The sequence below is a fragment of the Oryzias latipes genome, chromosome 20 (assembly GCF_053564925.1).
Source record: "Oryzias latipes strain Hd-rR chromosome 20, Olatipes_Hd-rR_3.1".
In the NCBI taxonomy this organism is placed as follows: Eukaryota; Metazoa; Chordata; class Actinopteri; order Beloniformes; family Adrianichthyidae; genus Oryzias; species Oryzias latipes.
The window spans coordinates 15,064,623-15,084,419 of NC_136256.1; the positions used below are offsets into that span (position 1 = coordinate 15,064,623).

At 44.0% G+C, this 19,797-nt stretch overlaps 1 protein-coding gene across 1 annotated transcript in view; it reads right to left on the reverse strand.

The window, feature by feature from the left end:
* Positions 1 to 17,536: 17,536 nt before the first annotated feature.
* Positions 17,537 to 19,797, reverse strand: part of olfm3a (olfactomedin 3a) — a 35,446-nt gene continuing 33,185 nt past the window's right edge. Inside the window, exons 5-6 of the mRNA XM_004080929.5 lie at positions 19,493 to 19,599; positions 17,537 to 19,304 (exon numbers count right to left, since the gene is read on the reverse strand). Of these exons, the coding sequence (XP_004080977.1) occupies positions 18,627 to 19,304; positions 19,493 to 19,599 (785 nt within the window). The 3' untranslated portion in view covers positions 17,537 to 18,626. The remainder of the gene's footprint in view (positions 19,305 to 19,492; positions 19,600 to 19,797) is intronic.

Sequence of the window (19,797 nt, forward strand, 5' to 3'; positions counted from 1 at the left end):
CAGTTTTTTCTGGGTTCAAGAGGAGGTAATTAATTGTCATCCAGGTCTTGATGTCACTGATGCAGGCGTTCAGTTTCTCTATCTGGTCATTCTGGTCAGGCTTCATGGTTAAATACAACTGCGTATCGTCGGCATAACAATGAAAATTAATGCTGTGTTTCCTGATTATGTTTCCTAGGGGTAGCATATAAAGCGTAAACAGGATTGGTCCCAAGACTGAGCCCTGTGGGACTCCATAGTTGACTCGAGTGCACTGAGAGGAATGGCCATTTACATTAACGAACTGATACCTATCGGACAGATAGGATTTAAACCACTGGAGAGCAGATCCTCTGATCCCTATGTCCGGCTCTAATCTATGGAGTAAAATACCGTGGTCGATAGTGTCAAAGGCTGCACTGAGGTCCAACAGGACCAGAATAGAAAGTAGTCCCTTTTCTGAGGCCAATAACAAGTCATTAGAGACTGTAACTAGTGCAGTTTCCGTACTGTGGTGAGGTCTAAACCCCGACTGAAAGTCTTCAAAGTGGCTGTTGTCCTGTAGGTGGCAGTAAAGCTGCTTAACTACAACTCTTTCTAGGATTTTAGAAATAAAGGGCAGGTTTGATATCGGTCTATAGTTGGCCAAGATGCTAAGATCCAAACTGGGCTTTTTCAGAAGAGGTTTAACAACTGCATATTTAAAAGACTGTGGCACGTAACCCGTTTCCAGAGAGGCATTTATCATTGTTAATATGGGATCATTAATTAGGGGAAAAGTTTCTTTAAAAAGTCTAGTGGGAATTGTGTCTAACAGACACGTTGAGGATTTGGAGGACGTAATAATTGATGTTATTTCCGCTTGATCCACAGCAGTGAAGCAGTCCAATGTTACAGAGGTTTCTATGGATGCCTCCACTTCTACCGCTTCAGCCTGCACTGGGCTGATAGTAGGAATAACTTGATTTAACTTATGTCTAATATTTGAGATTTTACTGTCGAAAAATGTAAGAAAATCATCAGAGCTGAGAGAAACAGGAACATGTGATTCTACTGAGCTCTGACTGCGAGTTAATTTAGCAATAGTGCTAAAAAGAAATCTTGGATTATTTCCATTCTCTGATATTAAGGTTGAATAGTACTGGCTTCTAGCTCTACGCAGGGCTTTTTTATAATTTAAAAGGCTATGTTTCCAGGTATTCAGAGACTGCTCTGAACCGGAGCGGCGCCATTCCCTTTCCAACTTACGGGTTTCTTGTTTAAGAGAACGAGTTTCAGCGTTAAACCACGGTGCTACTCGGTTTTGTCTGACGAACTTAGGTTTCAAGGGGGCAACAACATCGAGTGTACTCCTGAGGGCTTGTAAGGCATCATTAACAAAGTGGTCATTTATACTAGGACTGATGCTATGGGAGCTGGTCTCAGAGTATTTTCTCAGAATATCACTAAGTACTGGCTGAACTGTGTGTTTAAACTCAGACACAGAACGGTCAGTTAAGGTTCTTCTAAGCTGTTTCTTATTCACTGGGACAGAAGGATGTTCCAGTGTAAACTGGAAGGTAATCAGAAAGTGATCAGAAATGATGGGGTTAAGAGGAAGGACACTCAGCTGGCTGATCTCTATACCATGGGTTAGAACAAGGTCCAGGGTGTGCTTATGACAGTGAGTGGGTTCATTCACACTTTGGGTGAAACCAACATCATCTAATAAAGCTGCAAAAGCCTTTCCTAGGCAGTCACTGGGGTCATCAACATGAATATTAAAATCCCCTAATATTATAGTTTGATCAGAATCTAAGACAATAGTCGATAGGAAGTCGGAAAACTCAGTTAAAAATTCTGAATATGGGACGGGGGGGCGATAAATAATTATGAGTAAAACAGGTTTTGGAGTTTTCCTGTTTGGGTGACTTAAAGACAATATGATGTTTTCAAATGAATTATAAGCATTTTTAACTTTAGGGCTGAGAAGTAAGCTAGACTGTGATATTACTGCCAAACCACCTCCTTTACCTGAAATCCTGGATTTCTGATAGTTAGCATAAGTGGGGGGGGTCGCTTCATTCAATCTAACATAGTCATCCTGATGGAGCCAAGTTTCTGTTAAGGCTAAAAGACTAAGGTTTTTATCAGTAATTAACTCGTTGACTAAGAGGGACTTGGAGGAAATGGATTTAATGTTTAATAAACCGCATTCAATTACATCATAATTCTGTGTGTTCGTAGATTTAGAGAAGGCGTATGACAGGGTGCCGAGGGAGGAGCTGTGGTACTGTATGAGGTCGTCTGGAGTGGCAGAGAAGTATGTCAGAGTAGTTCAGGACATGTATGAGAGAAGTATGACGGTGGTGAGATGTGCTGTAGGTCAGACAGAGGAGTTCAAGGTGGAGGTGGGACTACACCAAGGATCAGCTTTGAGTCCTTTTTTGTTTGCTATGCTGATGGACAGGCTGACAGACGAGGTAAGACAGGAATCTCCCTGGACAATGATGTTTGCGGATGACATTGTAATTTGCAGTGAGAGTAGAGAGCAGGTGGAGGAACAGCTAGAGAGGTGGAGGTTTGCTCTGGAAAGAAGAGGCATGAAGGTCAGTCGTAGTAAGACAGAATACATGTGTCTGAACGAGAGGGATCAAGGTAGAAGCGTTAGGTTACAGGGGGCTGAGGTGAAGAAGGTGCAGGAGTTTAAGTACTTGGGGTCAACAGTTCAGTGTGATGGGGAGTGTGGAAAAGAGGTGAAGAGGCGAGTGCAGGCAGGTTGGAGCGGGTGGAGGAAAGTGTCAGGAGTGTTGTGTGACAGAAGAGTGTCAGCAAGACTCAAAGGAAAGGTGTACAAGACAGTGGTGAGACCAGCTCTGCTCTATGGGTTAGAGACGGTAGCAGTGAGACAGAGACAAGAAGATGATTTGGAGGTAGCGGAGATGAAAATGTTGAGGTTCTCCTTAGGAGTGACCAGGTTAGACAGGATAAGGAACGAGTACATCAGAGGGACGGCTCATGTTGCCTGTGTTAGCGACAAAGTCAGAGAAGCCAGACTGAGATGGTTTGGACATGTTCAGAGGAGGGATAGTGGATATATTGGTAGAAGGATGTTGGAGATGGAGCTGCCTGGCAGGAGGGCAAGAGGACGGCCAAAGAGGAGATACATGGATGTCTTAACAGAGGACATGAAGTTGGCTAATGTTAGGGTAGAAGATGTCCATGATAGAGTGAGGTGGAAAAGGATGATTCGCTGTGGCGACCCCTGATGGGAAAAGCCGAAAGAGAAAGAATTACATCATAATTCTGCTTGTGAGTACTGCTGTCTGTCACTTTAAGGTTTCTATGACGCGCTCCTTTCATTTGTCTTTCAGCACATAAGCTAAAGCTAGGACCTGCTTGACTTTCCCTGCATGGGTTTTGCACCGGCACTAACCCTAAGGGAGGCTCAGAGGAGCGTTTTACACTGCTGCTCTGCGCCCGGGTCTCGTCTCTGGATTGTCAGGTTAACAGACTAAGGCTAGCAGAAATGTTTCTAGAAAGAAGAGCGGCACTGTCCCGGGTGGGATGGACGCCGTCTCTCCGCATGAGACCGGGCTTCCCCCAAAACGCGCTCCAGTTATCCACAAAACCAACGCCGTTTTCTGGGCACCATCTAGAAAGCCAGCGGTTAAATGATGAAAAGCGGCTGTACATTTCATCACTGACTAAGTTCGGCAGGGGACCAGAGAAAATTTTTACAGTTTACACACCGAAGTTACGTTTAACTTAACCACCTCTGACTGTCTCCGTCGGGCATCATTACCGCCTGCGTGAATCACGACTCGACGGAACCTGGACTTATTCTGAGCTAACATCCTAATGTTCCCCTCGATGTCACCAACTCTGGCCCCCGGATAACACCTGACTGTAGCCGCTGGGAGCTCCACGTTTCTAACTTCAGAAGAGCCTATAACCAGCGTTGAGTGTTCAGCGGGTGTGTCGCCGAGGGGGGAGAACCTATTACTAACGTGGAGTCTCGGGTGCTCTAAGTTTTTGCGTTTAGCACTATGTTTCCTCCCAACCGGTACAAACCCCTGACTGTTTCCCGGCTGTTGGGAGGGCGCTGGGGTGCTAGCTAAGTTAGCCCTGGTAGCGTGGCCCGCGCTACGAGTAACGACCTGGCTAGCCGGCTTAGCTTCCACTGTGCGAAGCCGCGCTTCTTTTTTTTTTTTTTTTTTTTTTTTTAACTTGTCCTGTCCAACAGCTAGGCAGACAGATGAGAGCTGAGGGCCTCTTGGGTTGGACATATTTTACTTTAACAAGAGGGGTTATTAATCTTCAGACAAACCAAAGGTATGTCTGAATAAACCCCTTTTGTAATTGAGGCCAAACTTTATTAATTTCAAACATGTCTGAAAATCTTTGGTGTTGGACCGGACGGAAAAGGAAAGAGGGGAAGAAGAGAGAGGGACGTTAGAGAGAGGGGGGGTAGGGGGTGATAATAGGAGGGGAAGGGGGATAAGACCATGAAGCAGCATAAAGCAACAAGTTTACTGGTTGTTAATCATTATGGTAAGGTTCAAATGTAAAAAAAAACAAAAAAAAAGGGCGGAGCCTGTCCACACACACACTCAAATGTTATAAACACAGTTGCAAAATGTCCACCTGTCGACATGTACACAAAACAGATAGTGTTCACACGCATACTTATGCCTTAAAACCAACTAGTGTGAAATATTTCAGTCATTCAGTCTGTTGAGCTAACACCTGTGCTCAGGTGAGTGTTTATGTTCTTCTAAAATGGATGGTGGAACGTGAAAAGAAGGAGGGAGAGTGCCCAGCCATCCCCACCCCAAGACCCCCACCGCACCAGCAGCGGCAGCCGGATTCCCCCCAACGCCACACGGGAACCGGCAGGGAACAACCGCCGCCCGGGCGACCAAGCCCGCCACCCAGGCCAGGGCCAGCAGGGCCGCCGCAAGGCCCCCAGAGCCAGAGAGCAGGGAGGCACGGAGGGAAAGAGGGCGCCGCCCCAGCCCAACCAGGAGAGCAGCCCCCCCGCCGCGCCGGGAGAACCCAACGCAGGGCCCCACCGGAGAAGGACGCCCACAGCCCCAGACGAGCACCCCACCACCACCCAGGAGTTCCGGGCATCCCCCCGCCCCAACCCCAGGTACGGGCCAGGACCCCCCAAGGGAGACCCACTCCGCACTCCAGGCAGCCACCCGCCCGGCCCACGGTTGGTCGTGCTAATAAAAGCGAATATTCTTCCTCTTTCGGCTTCTCCCATCAGGGGTCGCCACAGCGAACAAGTCGCATGGTAAATTTGGCAATGTTAACCCTCAGAGCCCCACAAAGCCTTGGCAAATTTAAAAAAGGTTTAAAAAGTTTCCTTTTTAATAATGCTTTTTAGTACTTTCATTGTTGTTTTATTTTTGTCTTACTTTGTTCTTATTGTAAACCATTTTTATTTCTGCCTCCATTGTAGCGCTTTGAGATTTTATCTAAAATGTAAAGCGCATTCTAAATAAAATTTATTATTATTATAATTATTATTATTATTAAAAATTTGTTTGCTGATTTGCTGATAGTCACATCATCACTGACTTTTCAAGGAATTTTTTATAGTAAACTTTTTATAACAAAGAAAAGCTCACAAATGATCCCTACAGTAGCTCCTCCCAGCATGCTTTGCTCTGATGGTTTTATTTTCCTGCAGAATAAATCCCAGAAGAAGAAGTCCAACTCAATCCAACATTTCTAAACCACTGCAGATCTGTCCTGATATGGTGTGTAGCCCACTAGACTGAGCCGGGCTTCTGCTGTGTATCTTGTGCTGTCTGCTGAGCGCTGATAAAGATGTATGTTGTCAAGCAGAGGGTTTGATCTACTGTGTCTATCTCGACAAATAAGCAGCCAGCCAGCCAGCCAAACGGCTGAAGAAGAGTGAGAAGATCAATACTAACTTGGTTCTCCGGTTAGATCATTTTTTATACCGTTAGGACCTGCTGATGGGAGAGTTTTTTATATTTAGAGTAAAAGAGTTTGGGATACGTGAGAATTCTTGTGCTTAAGTGGCACACACATGTGAAGCTTTAATTACAAGCTAATATCCCCCTTCAGTGGTAAAATTTATTGCAATTTTGACATGTAAAAACTGGGTTTCTGGTTATATGAAGCTTTTGTGATTTCCATTTTTATAGCTCGTTGCGTTGTTTGAACTTCTGTACGAACTATTTTGACATATTTTTCTGATGCATCTATTGTTTTTATGTGAATGTCTGTTGTGTTGTACTGTGTAGAACTTTTTTTTAGGCCTTATTGTCACGATGTGGGGGTGGCTCGAGAGCCGGTAGGACCCAGAAGCAGAGGCGGAGGCACGAGGATCAGGAACTAGTGGGTTTAATACAAGAAAACAAACAAAAACCGCTGCAGAGCAGGTTCACAGAACAAAAACAAAAACTTACTTGGCGAGGCATGAAACGTGGACGAGGCAAGAGACAGGACCATGGACTAGACAGGACATGAACACCATAACAGAGGTAATGAACCAGCTCTGCAGCGCTTTTTGTTTGTTTTCTTGTATTAAACCCACTAATCCCTGATTCTCGTGCCTCCGCTTCTGCTTCTGGGTCCTACCGGCTCTCGAGCCACCCCCACATCGTGACAGAATGAACCAGCCATTTTTCCTGGACCCAGCGAGAATGGACCAGCCTTATTTTCTGGACCCAGCAGAGCAGGACATGTGGCTGCTAGAGGCCTACTGCCAGGAAGCCGAGCGTACGAGGTCTTATTGGGTCTTCGACCAGGCCCAGTTCTCCTCGTATGCCTGGAGTGGGAGCCCCCTGGACTTTACTGGGAGCCGTCTCGCCATGAGGGGGGGTCGTCGTCCCCGCCGTCCCCTACAGCCACGCCCAGTGATGGTCACGGACGCACCACAGTCACGCCCAGTGGTGGTCCCGGACGCATCACAGCCACGCCCAGTGGTGGTCCCGGACGCATCACAGCCACGTCCAGTGGTGATCCCGGACGCATCACAGCCACGTCCAGTGGTGGTCCCGGACGAACCCCGACCCGTCCCGGCTCCCAGGGGGGTGCCACCTGCGCCCCGACCTGTTCCGGCTCCCAGGGGGGTGCTGCCTGCGCCCCGACCCGTTCCGGCTCCCAAGGGGGTGCCGCCTGAACCCCGACCGGTCCCCGCTACCAAGTCCACGCCAGAGCTCGGCTCCACGCCTGACCCGCCGGCCGACTGCTGGCCCGACCCGCCGGCCGACTGCTGGCCCGACCCGCCGGCCGACTGCTGGCCCGACTCCTCCAAGCCTGACTCCATGCCCGACTCCTCCAAGCCTGACTCCATGCCCGACTCCTCCAAGCCTGACTCCATGCCCGATGACCCCAAGCCTGACTCCATGCCCGACGACCCCAAGCCTGACGACCCCAAGCCTGACGACCCCAAGCCTGACGACCCCAAGCCTGATGCCTCCACGCCTGATCTGCCTCGCCGGACCGCTTGGCCCCCCGGCCGTCCTCCGGACCTGCCTCGCCAGACTGCTCGGCCCCCCGGCCGTCCTCCGGACCTGCCTCGCCGGACGGCACGGAACCCCGGCCGTCCTCCGGACCTGCCTCGCCGGACCGCTCGGCCCCCCGGCCGTCCTCCGGACTCTTTGGACAATTATGCCCGTCGAGGTTTGTCCTCCGGGCCCCCCCCCCCTTAGTTGACTTTTGGAACCTCAGAGCGGTTCCTTGAGGGGGGGGGGTACTGTCATGGTTTTAGTTTGTTATGTCTTGTTTTTCGTTTGAGTTTGTTCTGTCTTGTTTGGTTCTGTTTCCTGTTTTATTTTGAAAGGTTTTCTGTCTTGTCTTGTTTCTTGAGTTTTACTTCCTTTGGTCCCCATCTGCCCTGATCATGTTCACCTGTGTCTTGTCTGCCCTGTCTGTATTTAAGTCTTGTCTCTGCCTTCCTCCTGTGCTGGTCCATTAGCTTTTGTCATGGTGTTCATGTTTTCATGTCATAGCATCCTCGTTTCATGTCCCTTGCCACGCCACAGTGAGTTTTTGTTTTGTTTTTGTCATCCTGCTCTGCAGCGCTTTTGTTTTGCATTAAACCCCCTTGCCCTTGAACCTTGTGCCTACGCCTCTGCATTTGGCTCCTACCGGCTCTCGAGCCACCCTGCATCGTGACACTTATGTCTCTACTTAATCTGTATGTATATTGCTTCTTTATCAACAAGAAGGCTTGGGGACTATAGATGAATGATAACCTTCTGGCTAGTTCTAGATTATTTTTAACCAATGTTTTATATGTTATAAGAAATTGGACTGTCCCTTTAAACAATAACAAAAATAAAAAAAATCAAATCAAACCAAACCAAACAAAAAAATCAAATCAAATAAAAAATCTAACAGAATCAAATCAAATCAAACCAAACCAAAAATCTAATCTAATCTAATCTAATCTAATCAAAAACACATTCTTTTAAAAAAAAAGCCCTTGTCATGCTGTACTGTCCAATGATTTACACTTAAAGACAAAGTGACAAACAAACATAATTTAGTCCTAAAATGACCCCTTTAACTGCCTGCTAAATCAACCTAGCACATGAAGAAACCATTTTACTGAAAACATTAATTGTGTGCATTACTCCTCCAAGTGAATGAGCAGCAGAAAAAAAACTTTGTTTTTATTGTTTTTGTCTTCATGGGGTAGGTTAAGGGTTAATACCAACCCTCCCCTTTGTTCCTGTCCCCTTTCCTCCATTGACACATACACCCTATGATGACCCTACACACACAAAATACTGGTATGAAAACATGACAGTAATTATAACAGAAATCTGATATAGAGAAAAAATTCTCCAAAATATATTCTTAAATTAGCTTTTGGTTTCATTAGTTGTGATTTTGGAGTAAAAAAAAGACACTTTTGCAGAGCAAAGTTGTTTCGGATATGAGAACTGGACTATGAGGGTTTGACATAATCCTTAGAAAATGCTTTACTTAAGGCTCCAACAGCTTATTTCCAATTAAATTAAGTAAATTCTATCGGCATTTATGTGCAATACAGTTGTGCCGTGTTAGACTGCAGTGATTGATACGAATTGTTCTGATTCATTATTTCTTTGTCAACCCGCCTCGCCAATCAGGAGAGAGTTTTTTAAGGCCACACCCCCACCACTTGAAAGAGGAAAATATATATGAAAAAATAGAAGTCTATGGGATTTTGGCTACTCAACCCAGCGGCTACTTCCTTTTAGGAATACAAAGGGGAAGGTGTCACTCAGTCTAGTTCTCATATACAGTCAATGTGTGCCATATATTGATCGCTTTCATGCCACAACCCAAATACAGCAGAATTTCATGCAAAAGGAAGCCTCACCAAGTAATGAGTTTGTAGAAATTTTCAGAATCAGACATTTGCTCTAAAAAATAACCTTTATGATTGGTCTGATGTGATTTTCTCACGTTCAGAGTCTAAATCACTACAATTACAAAAAATAAAAGCTTGAAATATTTCAATCTGTAATGATTCCAAATAAAATACAAGTTTCACTTTTTGAAGTGACCGATGGTTTCTCTAGATGTACCTGTATAGATCTTGTTGCTGAAACTATATCGAGATCAAAGCAATACGTTTTTTTTTAAATCTTTTTTATATTTTCTGAAAAAAGAGAATCGTAGGGCAACACCTGTTGCTGTTTCCTCTTTAAGAAGTCTGGAAAACAGGAAAACCCCATCCATTCCTTTGTCATAGCAACCTGTCTTTTCAGGTATCCATCAACTTCCACACAAAGAGAGCATCCATTCAACGGCATTCCTCTATTTAATGCATGACAGATTGTGTCCTCGTGTCATTTTTCCAGAAAGGGAAGCCGGCGGTGCCACAGGGCTTGACAAGTCAGTGAAAGATGTTGCACTCATCACCCTTGCAGGGATGTTTGAACTGTCATAAATGCTGGATGTCTCACACTGTGGGGTGCCTCTGCATGCATGGCATGATTTCAGTCTAACAACTTAAGCAGGGACAAGGCATGTGCTGTGTGCAAGTTTTCCGTAAAAGGCTCAAGTAACTTTCTTTCCAGGAAAAAACGGGCTTTAGCACTGTAGACTGCTGAAGCATTGATCATAGGATCAAATGATCGTACAAGAGGTTGACCTGTATGGGTGCCGCAGGTTTATGGGTTGTAGACAGAAGCTGTTGGATCTTAAGGGGAGCACAGGTGTGTCTTCCATTTAGTTCCCTACGGGCTTTTGAGGCCACCTTAAGGGACATCATGAAAATGTAGCGTACCATTGTCATGCTTGTGGTAAGTGTACCGTGAAGTATTTGTAGGAATAATGTTACACACACTTATGATGATGTATGGGTTTGACGGCGTAGGTTTGACAAAATGAAAAATCCCTTTTAATCTACTTCTCCATTATTTACCCTTATGTTGTGTTAAGTGTTCCTTACAACCGCAGCATGTTTGAAGAAAAAATTGTGCACCCTAAAGCTCACCAAGTGGTCTACGACCTTGATCGCTCCTGCAGGTCACCTACGAGACAATTTTTTTGCCTGCATCCACCCTTAACTTGTGACTAAGGCCTGAGAGTTCGCTTTGTGGGAAAATGTCAGACATCTATTTGGACAGAAAGCGAGCCGTTAAGGTTGATAATTTCAGACAAAATTGTTTTGTATTAGAAGCATCACATTTGGCATGGATGTACCTTACAATCTCGTTTTAGAAAAGTACATTAGCCACAGGGAAAATCCAAAATGGTGGCCATTTGAAGAGAAACAGAATTTCAATTTCTATGTACGTGAAAACATTATAGAGATTGACAATAAAGTTTACTTTGACTTTGATTTTTTAAGGTGGTAGCCATACATTCAATTCGTACTTTGGCCTCAGAAAAGGGACTACTTTCTATTCTGGTCCTGTTGGACCTCAGTGCTGCCTTTGACACTATCGACCACGGTATTTTACTCCATAGATTAGAGCAGGACATAGGGATCAGAGGATCTGCTCTCCAGTGGTTTAAATCCTATCTGTCTGATAGGTATCAGTTCGTTAATGTAAATGGCCATTCCTCTCAGTGCACTCGAGTCAACTATGGAGTCCCACAGGGCTCAGTCTTGGGACCGATCCTGTTTACGCTTTATATGTTACCCCTAGGAAACATAATCAGGAAACACAGCATTAATTTTCATTGTTATGCCGACGATACGCAGTTGTATTTATCCATGAAGCCTGACCAGAATGACCAGATAGAGAAACTGAACGCCTGCATCAGTGACATCAAGACCTGGATGACAATTAATTACCTCCTCTTGAACCCAGAAAAAACTGAGGTCATTATACTTGGTCCTAAAAACCTCAGAGATACTCTGTCTGCTCAGATAGTCTCCCTGGATGGCATAAGTATAGCCCCCAATTCCACAGTTAGAAACCTTGGGGTTTTACTTGACCAGGATTTATCATTTAAGGCTCACATATCTCAGGCATGTAGAACTGCCTTTTTTCACCTGCGGAATATTGCTAAGATCAGAAATATACTTTCTAAGAGTGATGCTGAAAAACTCATCCATGCATTTGTTACGTCGAGGCTGGATTACTGTAACTCCTTGTTAGCAGCGTGTCCTAAGAGTTCCTTAAGAAGTCTCCAGCTTGTTCAGAACGCAGCAGCTAGATTGTTAGCTGGAACTAGCAGAAGAGATCACATCACTCCTGTGTTAGTTTCGCTCCATTGGCTCCCAGTTGATTCTAGAATTAAGTTCAAGATCCTCCTGTTAACCTATAAGGCCTTACATGGAATGGCCCCGTCCTATATTAAGGACCTCATAGTCCCTTACCAACCAATCAGAACACTTCGTTCGCAAAATGCAGGACTGCTTGTGGTTCCTAGAATTAGTAAAAGTACGGTTGGAGGTAGAGCGTTTAGCCACCAAGCCCCTGTCTTATGGAATAAACTCCCAGCTCATGTAAGAGAGGCCGACTCAGTTTCTACATTCAAAGCTAGACTGAAAACATTCCTCTTTGGACAGGCTTATTGTCAGACTAGCTAGTATTCAGAGATTATTTAACTTAATGTTAGTTTGTTTAAATTAAACTTAATAATAACTATTTCTTTTAAAAGGCTGCTAGAAGTTGAAGCTGGGGTAACTATGGTGCACTGGGGTTCTGTCCTCTTTCCTTTTTTACTTCTACCCTTCCTCTCCTCTATTCTTGATCATAATTTATCATTTAGTTCTCCATGCCTCTGTTTGGTGCAGTGCGATTCATGTATTGTCCCTCTTTTCCTCTCCCCTCCTGGGGAGTGGGAGTGCTTCCAGACTCCAGTTGGCTCATCCGTGCTCCAGTTCCTGACCGTTTACCTCGCCTTTGCTCCTGCTCCTACACCTGGCTGTGGATCCTGCCTCTGGCTCATCTCTGGCTCGTCTCTGCTCTGTACCTGACCGAGTACCTCGTCTCTGCTCCTGCTCCTACACCTGGCTGTGGTTCCTGTCTCCGGCTCGACTCGCGCCTTTGACTGTCCCCACAACCACGGCTGGATGAAGCTCGTCTGCTGGACTTTTATATATGTAGTTGTAGATTTAGATAAGTTAATTCTTCTCTAAGAGTTCTGGTAAATCGCCTGTCCGTCCTGGGGGAGGATCCCTCCTTCATGTGGGCACCCCTGAGGTTTCTTCGTTTTTTCCGGAATCCGGTTTTTTTGGGAGTTTTTCCTTACCGCGAAGGGGGGTCTAAGGGCAGGGATGCCAGTATAGCTTAGTCAGTTTGTTAGTTCATTTTAGTATTTTTCTATTGAACTCTTTGTATTCGTGATCCTTTTGATTTCATGTTTTACTTCGAAGACCATCGAGACGACTGTTGTTGTGATTTTGGGCTATACAAATAAAATTGAATTGAATTGAATTACAAAGAATATTAAATGTCTATTTGCCCCAGTCTCAATAATATGGGAAGTTCACGCAGTCTTTAAACTTGAGGGGTACTTACAGAATAATATTACATGTACCGTAAATTCCGGACTACAAAGCGCACCCGATCACAAGCCGCACCCACCCATTTTCACGTGTTTAATTAGTTTTATACATACACAAGCCGCGTCAGAGTATAAGCCGCACATGTGTTAGGCGATATTGTCATCCTGACAGATCACGGCCAGCATCCCAGAGTGTGTGCAATTCATTAGCACATTGTGGGTGGTGCCAGCTTTGCCTCTGGCTCATGTATTTGAGTGTATCGACATCTGTCAAACAGCATGGACCTTTATTCTGTTCACAAGTTCCTCAGTTATGGTGTTTTTATTTCATTTTTTTTTTACTTATTGACAATCTAGGTATCATACATAAAATTACAAACAGTAACCATATAATCAACATTACATCCCTCAGTTATGATGAGGAAATTTACATCCGCGATTCCACATTTCCCATGAGTCTTAGGGGCTAAAGGCGGGGCCAATGCCCGGCTCGCCATTCTGTTGTACGTGTTTAAGAATGAGCAAATATCAGCAGTGCATGGAGGGGTGAACGGGTACAGCTCTCCTTCCGCTTGTGTCGCGGCAGCGTTATGGGAGTAACAGGGCTGGTTAAAAAACACACCGGTAAGATACAGCAGTGGCGACTGAAAAGCGCGCGCATCAGCGTGATACGCGCGCCTCAGTACGGCGCGTGCGTCAGAATTCAGAAGCCTCTGCACTCCGCGGACGCCTCTGCGCTCCGCTCCCGCCCCGCGCGCTCCTTGTCTCCCCTTCCTATCTACTCCGACAGCTCTGGCCAGGGCGGCTTCAAGGAGGAGCACTTCGTCCCCGTTGCGCCGGTGGATGGAGCAAATCGTTTCTGTGCAAAGCAATCGGACTTAATACTGTACGTTTTGTGTATGAGGGGCGGGTGCGTTGTTACGTGTGGGAGCCTTCAGACTGCCATCAGCCCCGCAGATCAATCAGCAGGAGAAGATGTCTCCAGCTCACACGGAGGCTGTGAGCTTTTCAAAGCAAAATTCCGCTTTTACGGTTTCCTTAGAAACCGTAAATGGAGTGTAAATTCACTCCATGCGCTGTTCTCTCCGTCACGCAGCTGACCGGCTTTTCCAAACCCGTTGGTGACGGTGGACTTTTTCACACTGCTTTTAACGATTGCTTTTAACTTGAAAGCTTCATCATATTGTAACGGCGATCTGGTGCACGTTGGGTCTAATGGCACCAAAGGATTCTGGGATGCGGCCGGGCATGCGTGTTTCGTTTTGTTGAACCATGACTGAAGTGTCTAAGACCTGAAGTCAAGTCCATGCTGTTTGGCTGCTTAGAGGTGTGTTGAATATAAATGCCTTGTGCTTGGTGTTAGATAAAGAATTCAAACTATTCACTGAGTTCGAAAGTACGTACATGGCGGACGCTAATTAAATCCATAAATTAGAGGCGTCACTGAATAAGCCGCAGGGCTGGAAGCGCAGGAAAAAAGTAGCGGCTTGTAGTCCGGAAATTACGGTATATTATATATATTTTGAAATCTTGGATTTTCTTGTGGCTAAGGTACACCATGCCAAATTTAGTACCATAAAATGCACAATTATTTTAATAAACTAACTAACATTTTTTAAAGCTTTGTTTTTGAAAATATATTTGTGTTGTAGAAGTTATGAATGTGACCAACCCAAGCTAGATAGGAGCCAACTTGTTTTTCATTGTTGTTATCTGACCTTTTCTTATTGACATCATAATTCTGAATTAAGCAAATGTAATGATACTTTCTGTTATTGTAACCCTTTAACATCTTAGCCGCCGCCAGCGACGACTAAATAACACGTTCTATGGCGTACCGTAAATCTTTAATCATATATGTGATCGCTGTCCAAAAAGACTTTTCTTGCATGAGAATCAGCTGATTTATGTTGATTATGTAAACGGTTGTTGCATTTTAGCGCAAGACTAATGGATTCTACTTCACAGTCCTCTGGAAACATGTTAAATGCGTAAGCGGTTGAAGAGTTACAGTAGTTGAAAGAATGCAAAGACAGAAGTGTTAGAGCTTCAGTGTTGAAAAAAATTAAAAGAAAGTTTTTTTATCTGCACTTTCCTGCTAGATATTTACCGTTTAGTATTGAGTTTATGTTGTATTTCTGAATTCATGCGCAAACAGTTATTTTTGACAACTTTGAGTGTGAGAGATTAAATTAGGAAATCATCTACACAACTTTTTTTTTTTTTTACAAATTACAAGAGAATGTGGGCATTTTTACTTACAAACAACATATTACATTTTATTGAAGTACTTGTGTTAACTCGAAAATCTCACTAAGCTGAACCATTTTTTAAACATGACACAATCGTGACCTAAATAAATGTAAAGCTTTGTAAAAACAATGTAGTTTCAACATATATATATATATATATATATATATATATATATATATATATATATATATATATATATATATATATATATATATATATATATATATATATATATATATATATATATATATATATATATATATATACACTGACCAAAAATATAAACGCAACACTTTTGTTATTGCTCCCATTTTTTATGGTATGATCTCAAAGATGTAAAACATTTTCCACATACACAAAATAACCAGTTCTCTGAAATATTGTTCACAAATCTGTCTAAATCTGTGATAGTGAGCACTTCTCCTCTGCCAAGACAATCCATCCCACCTCGCAGGTGTGCCTTATCAAGATGCTGATTAGACAGCATGATTATTGCACAGGTGTGCCTTAGACTGGCCACAAGAAAAGGCCACTCTGAAGTCAAAGTCAAAGTCGGCTTTATTGTCAAATGTACTGCATCCATAAAGACATACAGCACAGATGAAATTGCTTTCCTCTCACCCCACAGTGCAAGCAGCATATAAAAAATAAATAAATAAACGACTTAAAAAATAGATAAAAAGACAGCAATAATAAGAAGAATAACAGTAGTCTAAACAGTGCAGAGAGCAATGAGATGGTTAAAGTGGCAGTTTAAAGTGACAACAGTGCTGAGAACAGTAAGTGGATGAGTTAGTGATGGCAGTCTTTGGTGAAAGTGGTGATCTGAACTGTTGTGAAAGTTTTCAGTGTGGGCTTGTAGGACGGAGTGGAGGGGCCAGAGGGGGGAGGGCAGGGAGGGGGGAGGGCAGGGAGTGTGATTCAGTTGTATCACACAGCACAATGCCACAGATGTCGCAAGTTTTGAGGGAGCGTGCAATTGGCATGCTGATAGCAGGAATGTCCACCAGAGCTGTTGCTAGGGCATTGAATGTCCATTTCTTCACCATAAGCCGTCTCCAAAGGCATTTCCGAGAATTTGGCAGCACATCCATCTGGCCTCACAACCTCAGACCACGTGTAACCACACCAGCCCAAGACCTCCACATCCAGCATGTCCACCTCCAAGATCGTCTGAGACCAGCCACTCGGACAGCTGCTGAAACAATCGGTTTGCATAACCACAGAATTTCTGCCCAAACTGTCAGAAACCGTCTCAGGGAAGCTCATCTGCATGCTCGTCGTCCTCATTGAGGTCTCGACCTCACTCCAGTTCGTCGTTGTAACTGACTTGAGTGGGCAAATGATCACATGCGATGGCGTCTGGCACGTTGGAGAGGTGTTTTCTTGACGGATGAATCCCGGTTTACACTGTTCAGGGCAGATGGCAGACAGCGTGTGTGGCGTTGTGTGGGTGAGCGGTTTTCTGATATCAATGTTGTGGATCGAGTAGCCCATGGTGGTGGTGGGGCTATGGTATGGGGTGCACAGGTGCATTTCATTGATGGCATTTTGAATGCACAGAGATACCGTGACGAGATCCTGGGGCCCATTGTTGTGCCGTACATCCAACAACATCACCTCATGTTGCAGCATGATAATGCACGGCCCCATGCTGCAAGGATCTGTACACAGATTGGAAGCTGAAAACATCCCAGTTCTTGCATGGCCAGCATACTCACCGGACATGTCTCCCATTAAGCATGTTTGGGATGCTCTGGATCGGCATATACGACAGCGTGTTCCAGTTCCTGCCAATCGCCAGCAACTTCGCACAGCCATTGAAGAAGAGTGGACCAACATTCCACAGGCCACAATAGACAACCTGATCAACTCTATGCGAAGGAGATGTGTCGCACTTCATGAGGCAAATGGTGGTCACACCAGATACTGACTGGTTGTCTGAGTCCCCTGACCCCCTCAATAAAACAAAACTGAAGATTTCAGAGTGGTCTTTTCTTGTGGCCAGTCTAAGGCACACCTGTGCAATAATCATGCTGTCTAATCAGCATCTTGATATGGCACACCTGTGAGGTGGGATGGATTGTCTTGGCAAAGGAGAAGTGCTCACTATCACAGATTTAGACAGATTTGTGAGCAATATTTCAGAGAACTGGTTATTTTGTGTATATGGAAAATGTTTCACATCTTTGAGTTCATACCATAAAAAATGGGAGCAATGACAAAAGTGTTGCGTTTATATATTTGGTCATTTAAAAATAAATCTTAAAAAAAAGAAGAAATATTTCTTACTATTTTGCCTGAAAACAATAAATAATTTCCTTGCAAACTTTCCCTTTTTACTACAAAAAAACGACAACATATAGGTACAAATCAGTACGATTTGAAGGAAATATACAATGTTTAATTGTAATGAAAATGAACAGACACTATTTTATGGTCTTGTTTATAAAAATACAAATATGATCTTTTCACAGAGACTTTATAACAGCAATAAATTACAGAGCCATTAAAAAGAATGGCAACTATATACACTGTGGTGAACATTCTGCCGATTGCGCTCCAGGTTTAGATAGACCTATAATTAGACCATAAAAACAAACACTTTAAGCCTCTGGCAAATTTGTAACAAAACAACTAGAATATAGCAAATCGACAAGATATGGACATTCATGCACAAGCGGCTGGCAAAACCCAACACAAAAAAATGCAAAAAAATGCTTATTTAATCAGCAGCAATGGTGGCGTATTAAAAAGGTATAACTTTCGGGGTAAAGGCATTTTTGTGTCCATGCGATATTCATAAATACAGAACCACTGGTTGAAAAAGTTTAAGGTCTGCATGTAACGCTACGTACATACTGCGCATTCTTGAAAGTGTCTTTAGCGTACCGTGTTCACACTGCACTGTCGCTACCTGATACTGGTGAACGTATCTGCAGTTGAAAGAGGCTTGGTGTGAAATGTTGAAGCAGTACAAATCTTGTGAATCCTGCTCCAAGCTTTTCCGAAATATAAACGACTTGGTGTCGTACAATTCCAGCCAGGCATAAACCCGCAATCAATAATTTCTCTTCTATGATTAATTTTGAAATAGTTGTCACTTCCATGTTTTAAAAAAGACACTATTTATGTTTCACGACCAAATCCAAGTTACTGATTGGTCAAAGTTTAACTGGCTTGACTTTTGATGCGCGTTCAATGGGCGCACGTTTTGTGCGTGGAGCCTGGAAACTTGTGTAGCGTTAACACGAGATAAATTATTGTTGAAGCCTGATACACACACATGCGTTTACATAGACTTTTAATTGAAAGTGGTCGCTTGAATGCGCGTTTCTGAACCAGTATGAACGTAGCATTGGTATATCAAACTCCACATTGGACTGGAGAAAGCGCAGGTAACTAGTTGGCCCTCAGATCACAAATGACGCCGTGTTCATGGTTGATTAAGAAGTCTCCATTTTGTTTTAGGAGTCGTCATCAGTTTTTATGACATGAAAAAGCGTCACATTGAAGATTACCTGGTGTCCGTTATTCCAGGCGTACAGTGCTCTGTCTCTGGCGTTATAGTCAAGCATAGAGATGTGAAAGTACTGGTTGTGGAAAGGAATGTCGATGTATTCATAAGTTGATGTTTTCGTGGAGTAGGCGTAGTAAACCTTTGCTCCTGAGAAGTGAGAGTTGGTGATGTAGAGTGTCCCACAGATCATGAAGGATTCCCCAGCATTCCTTTTGGAGTATTCTGTGTTCCAAGTGTTCAAGACCTGGAGGGTGTCTGGGTCTATCTGGGAGATGACCACATTTCCTGCATTTTGGTTTGTTGCGTACACGACCCAAAGTCCCATTTCGTCAGCCATGACATCAATGTCAGAATAACCTCCCCAAGTATACGGGTACATATTGTGGAAACCGGCATATTCCAAAGCTCGCTGTGCCAGAACAGTGCCCAAGTCAAAGCTGTATTTCACAATTATGTTGCTCTGGTACTTGTTGTAATAAAGCGAACCATTGTAGACAATGTGATTGGTTCCTTCCCATTTGTACGGGAGGCTGTAGGTTCGAGAAACCACTCCGGCTACAAAGTCTTCCATCGTCTTGTACTCGCGCACAATCTTGCTGTTGGTGTAGCTGTCCATATACCAAACCTAGATCGGACGGAAACAAAGTTACAGTCAGACATATGATACACGCCAAGATAGTTGACGACTATCAGAACTCTTAAGATTGGTATGTCATGAAATCTCAAGTTAAAGAACTTCGACGAATGTTCCCTGATTTATCCTTTTGACAACACAGTAAATATTGTGCGACCCCCCCAACTCGCAGAACTCACCCTGTTGTTTCTGGTTGATGCAAGGGGGTCAGTCATCCATGCCCCAAACCGGGTTCCAGATGTCTTTATTGTAACAGGTCCAGTGATTTTCATTAATTTGCCACACGCTGTTAATAAAGAAACACAGTGATAAGATGTGCTGTTCTGAATTCTGTCTCTAAGTAGATTTCCCAAGCCAATTTCATGCCTGTACCCGAGAGTGTGCCCTCTGTGCATACTAAGAGAGCACTGGGTGCAAACCTTTTTTTTTTATCTTGTTTTTTTTTTTAACTGGGACCCAATGAAACAGCGAAAGGTAATTCAGC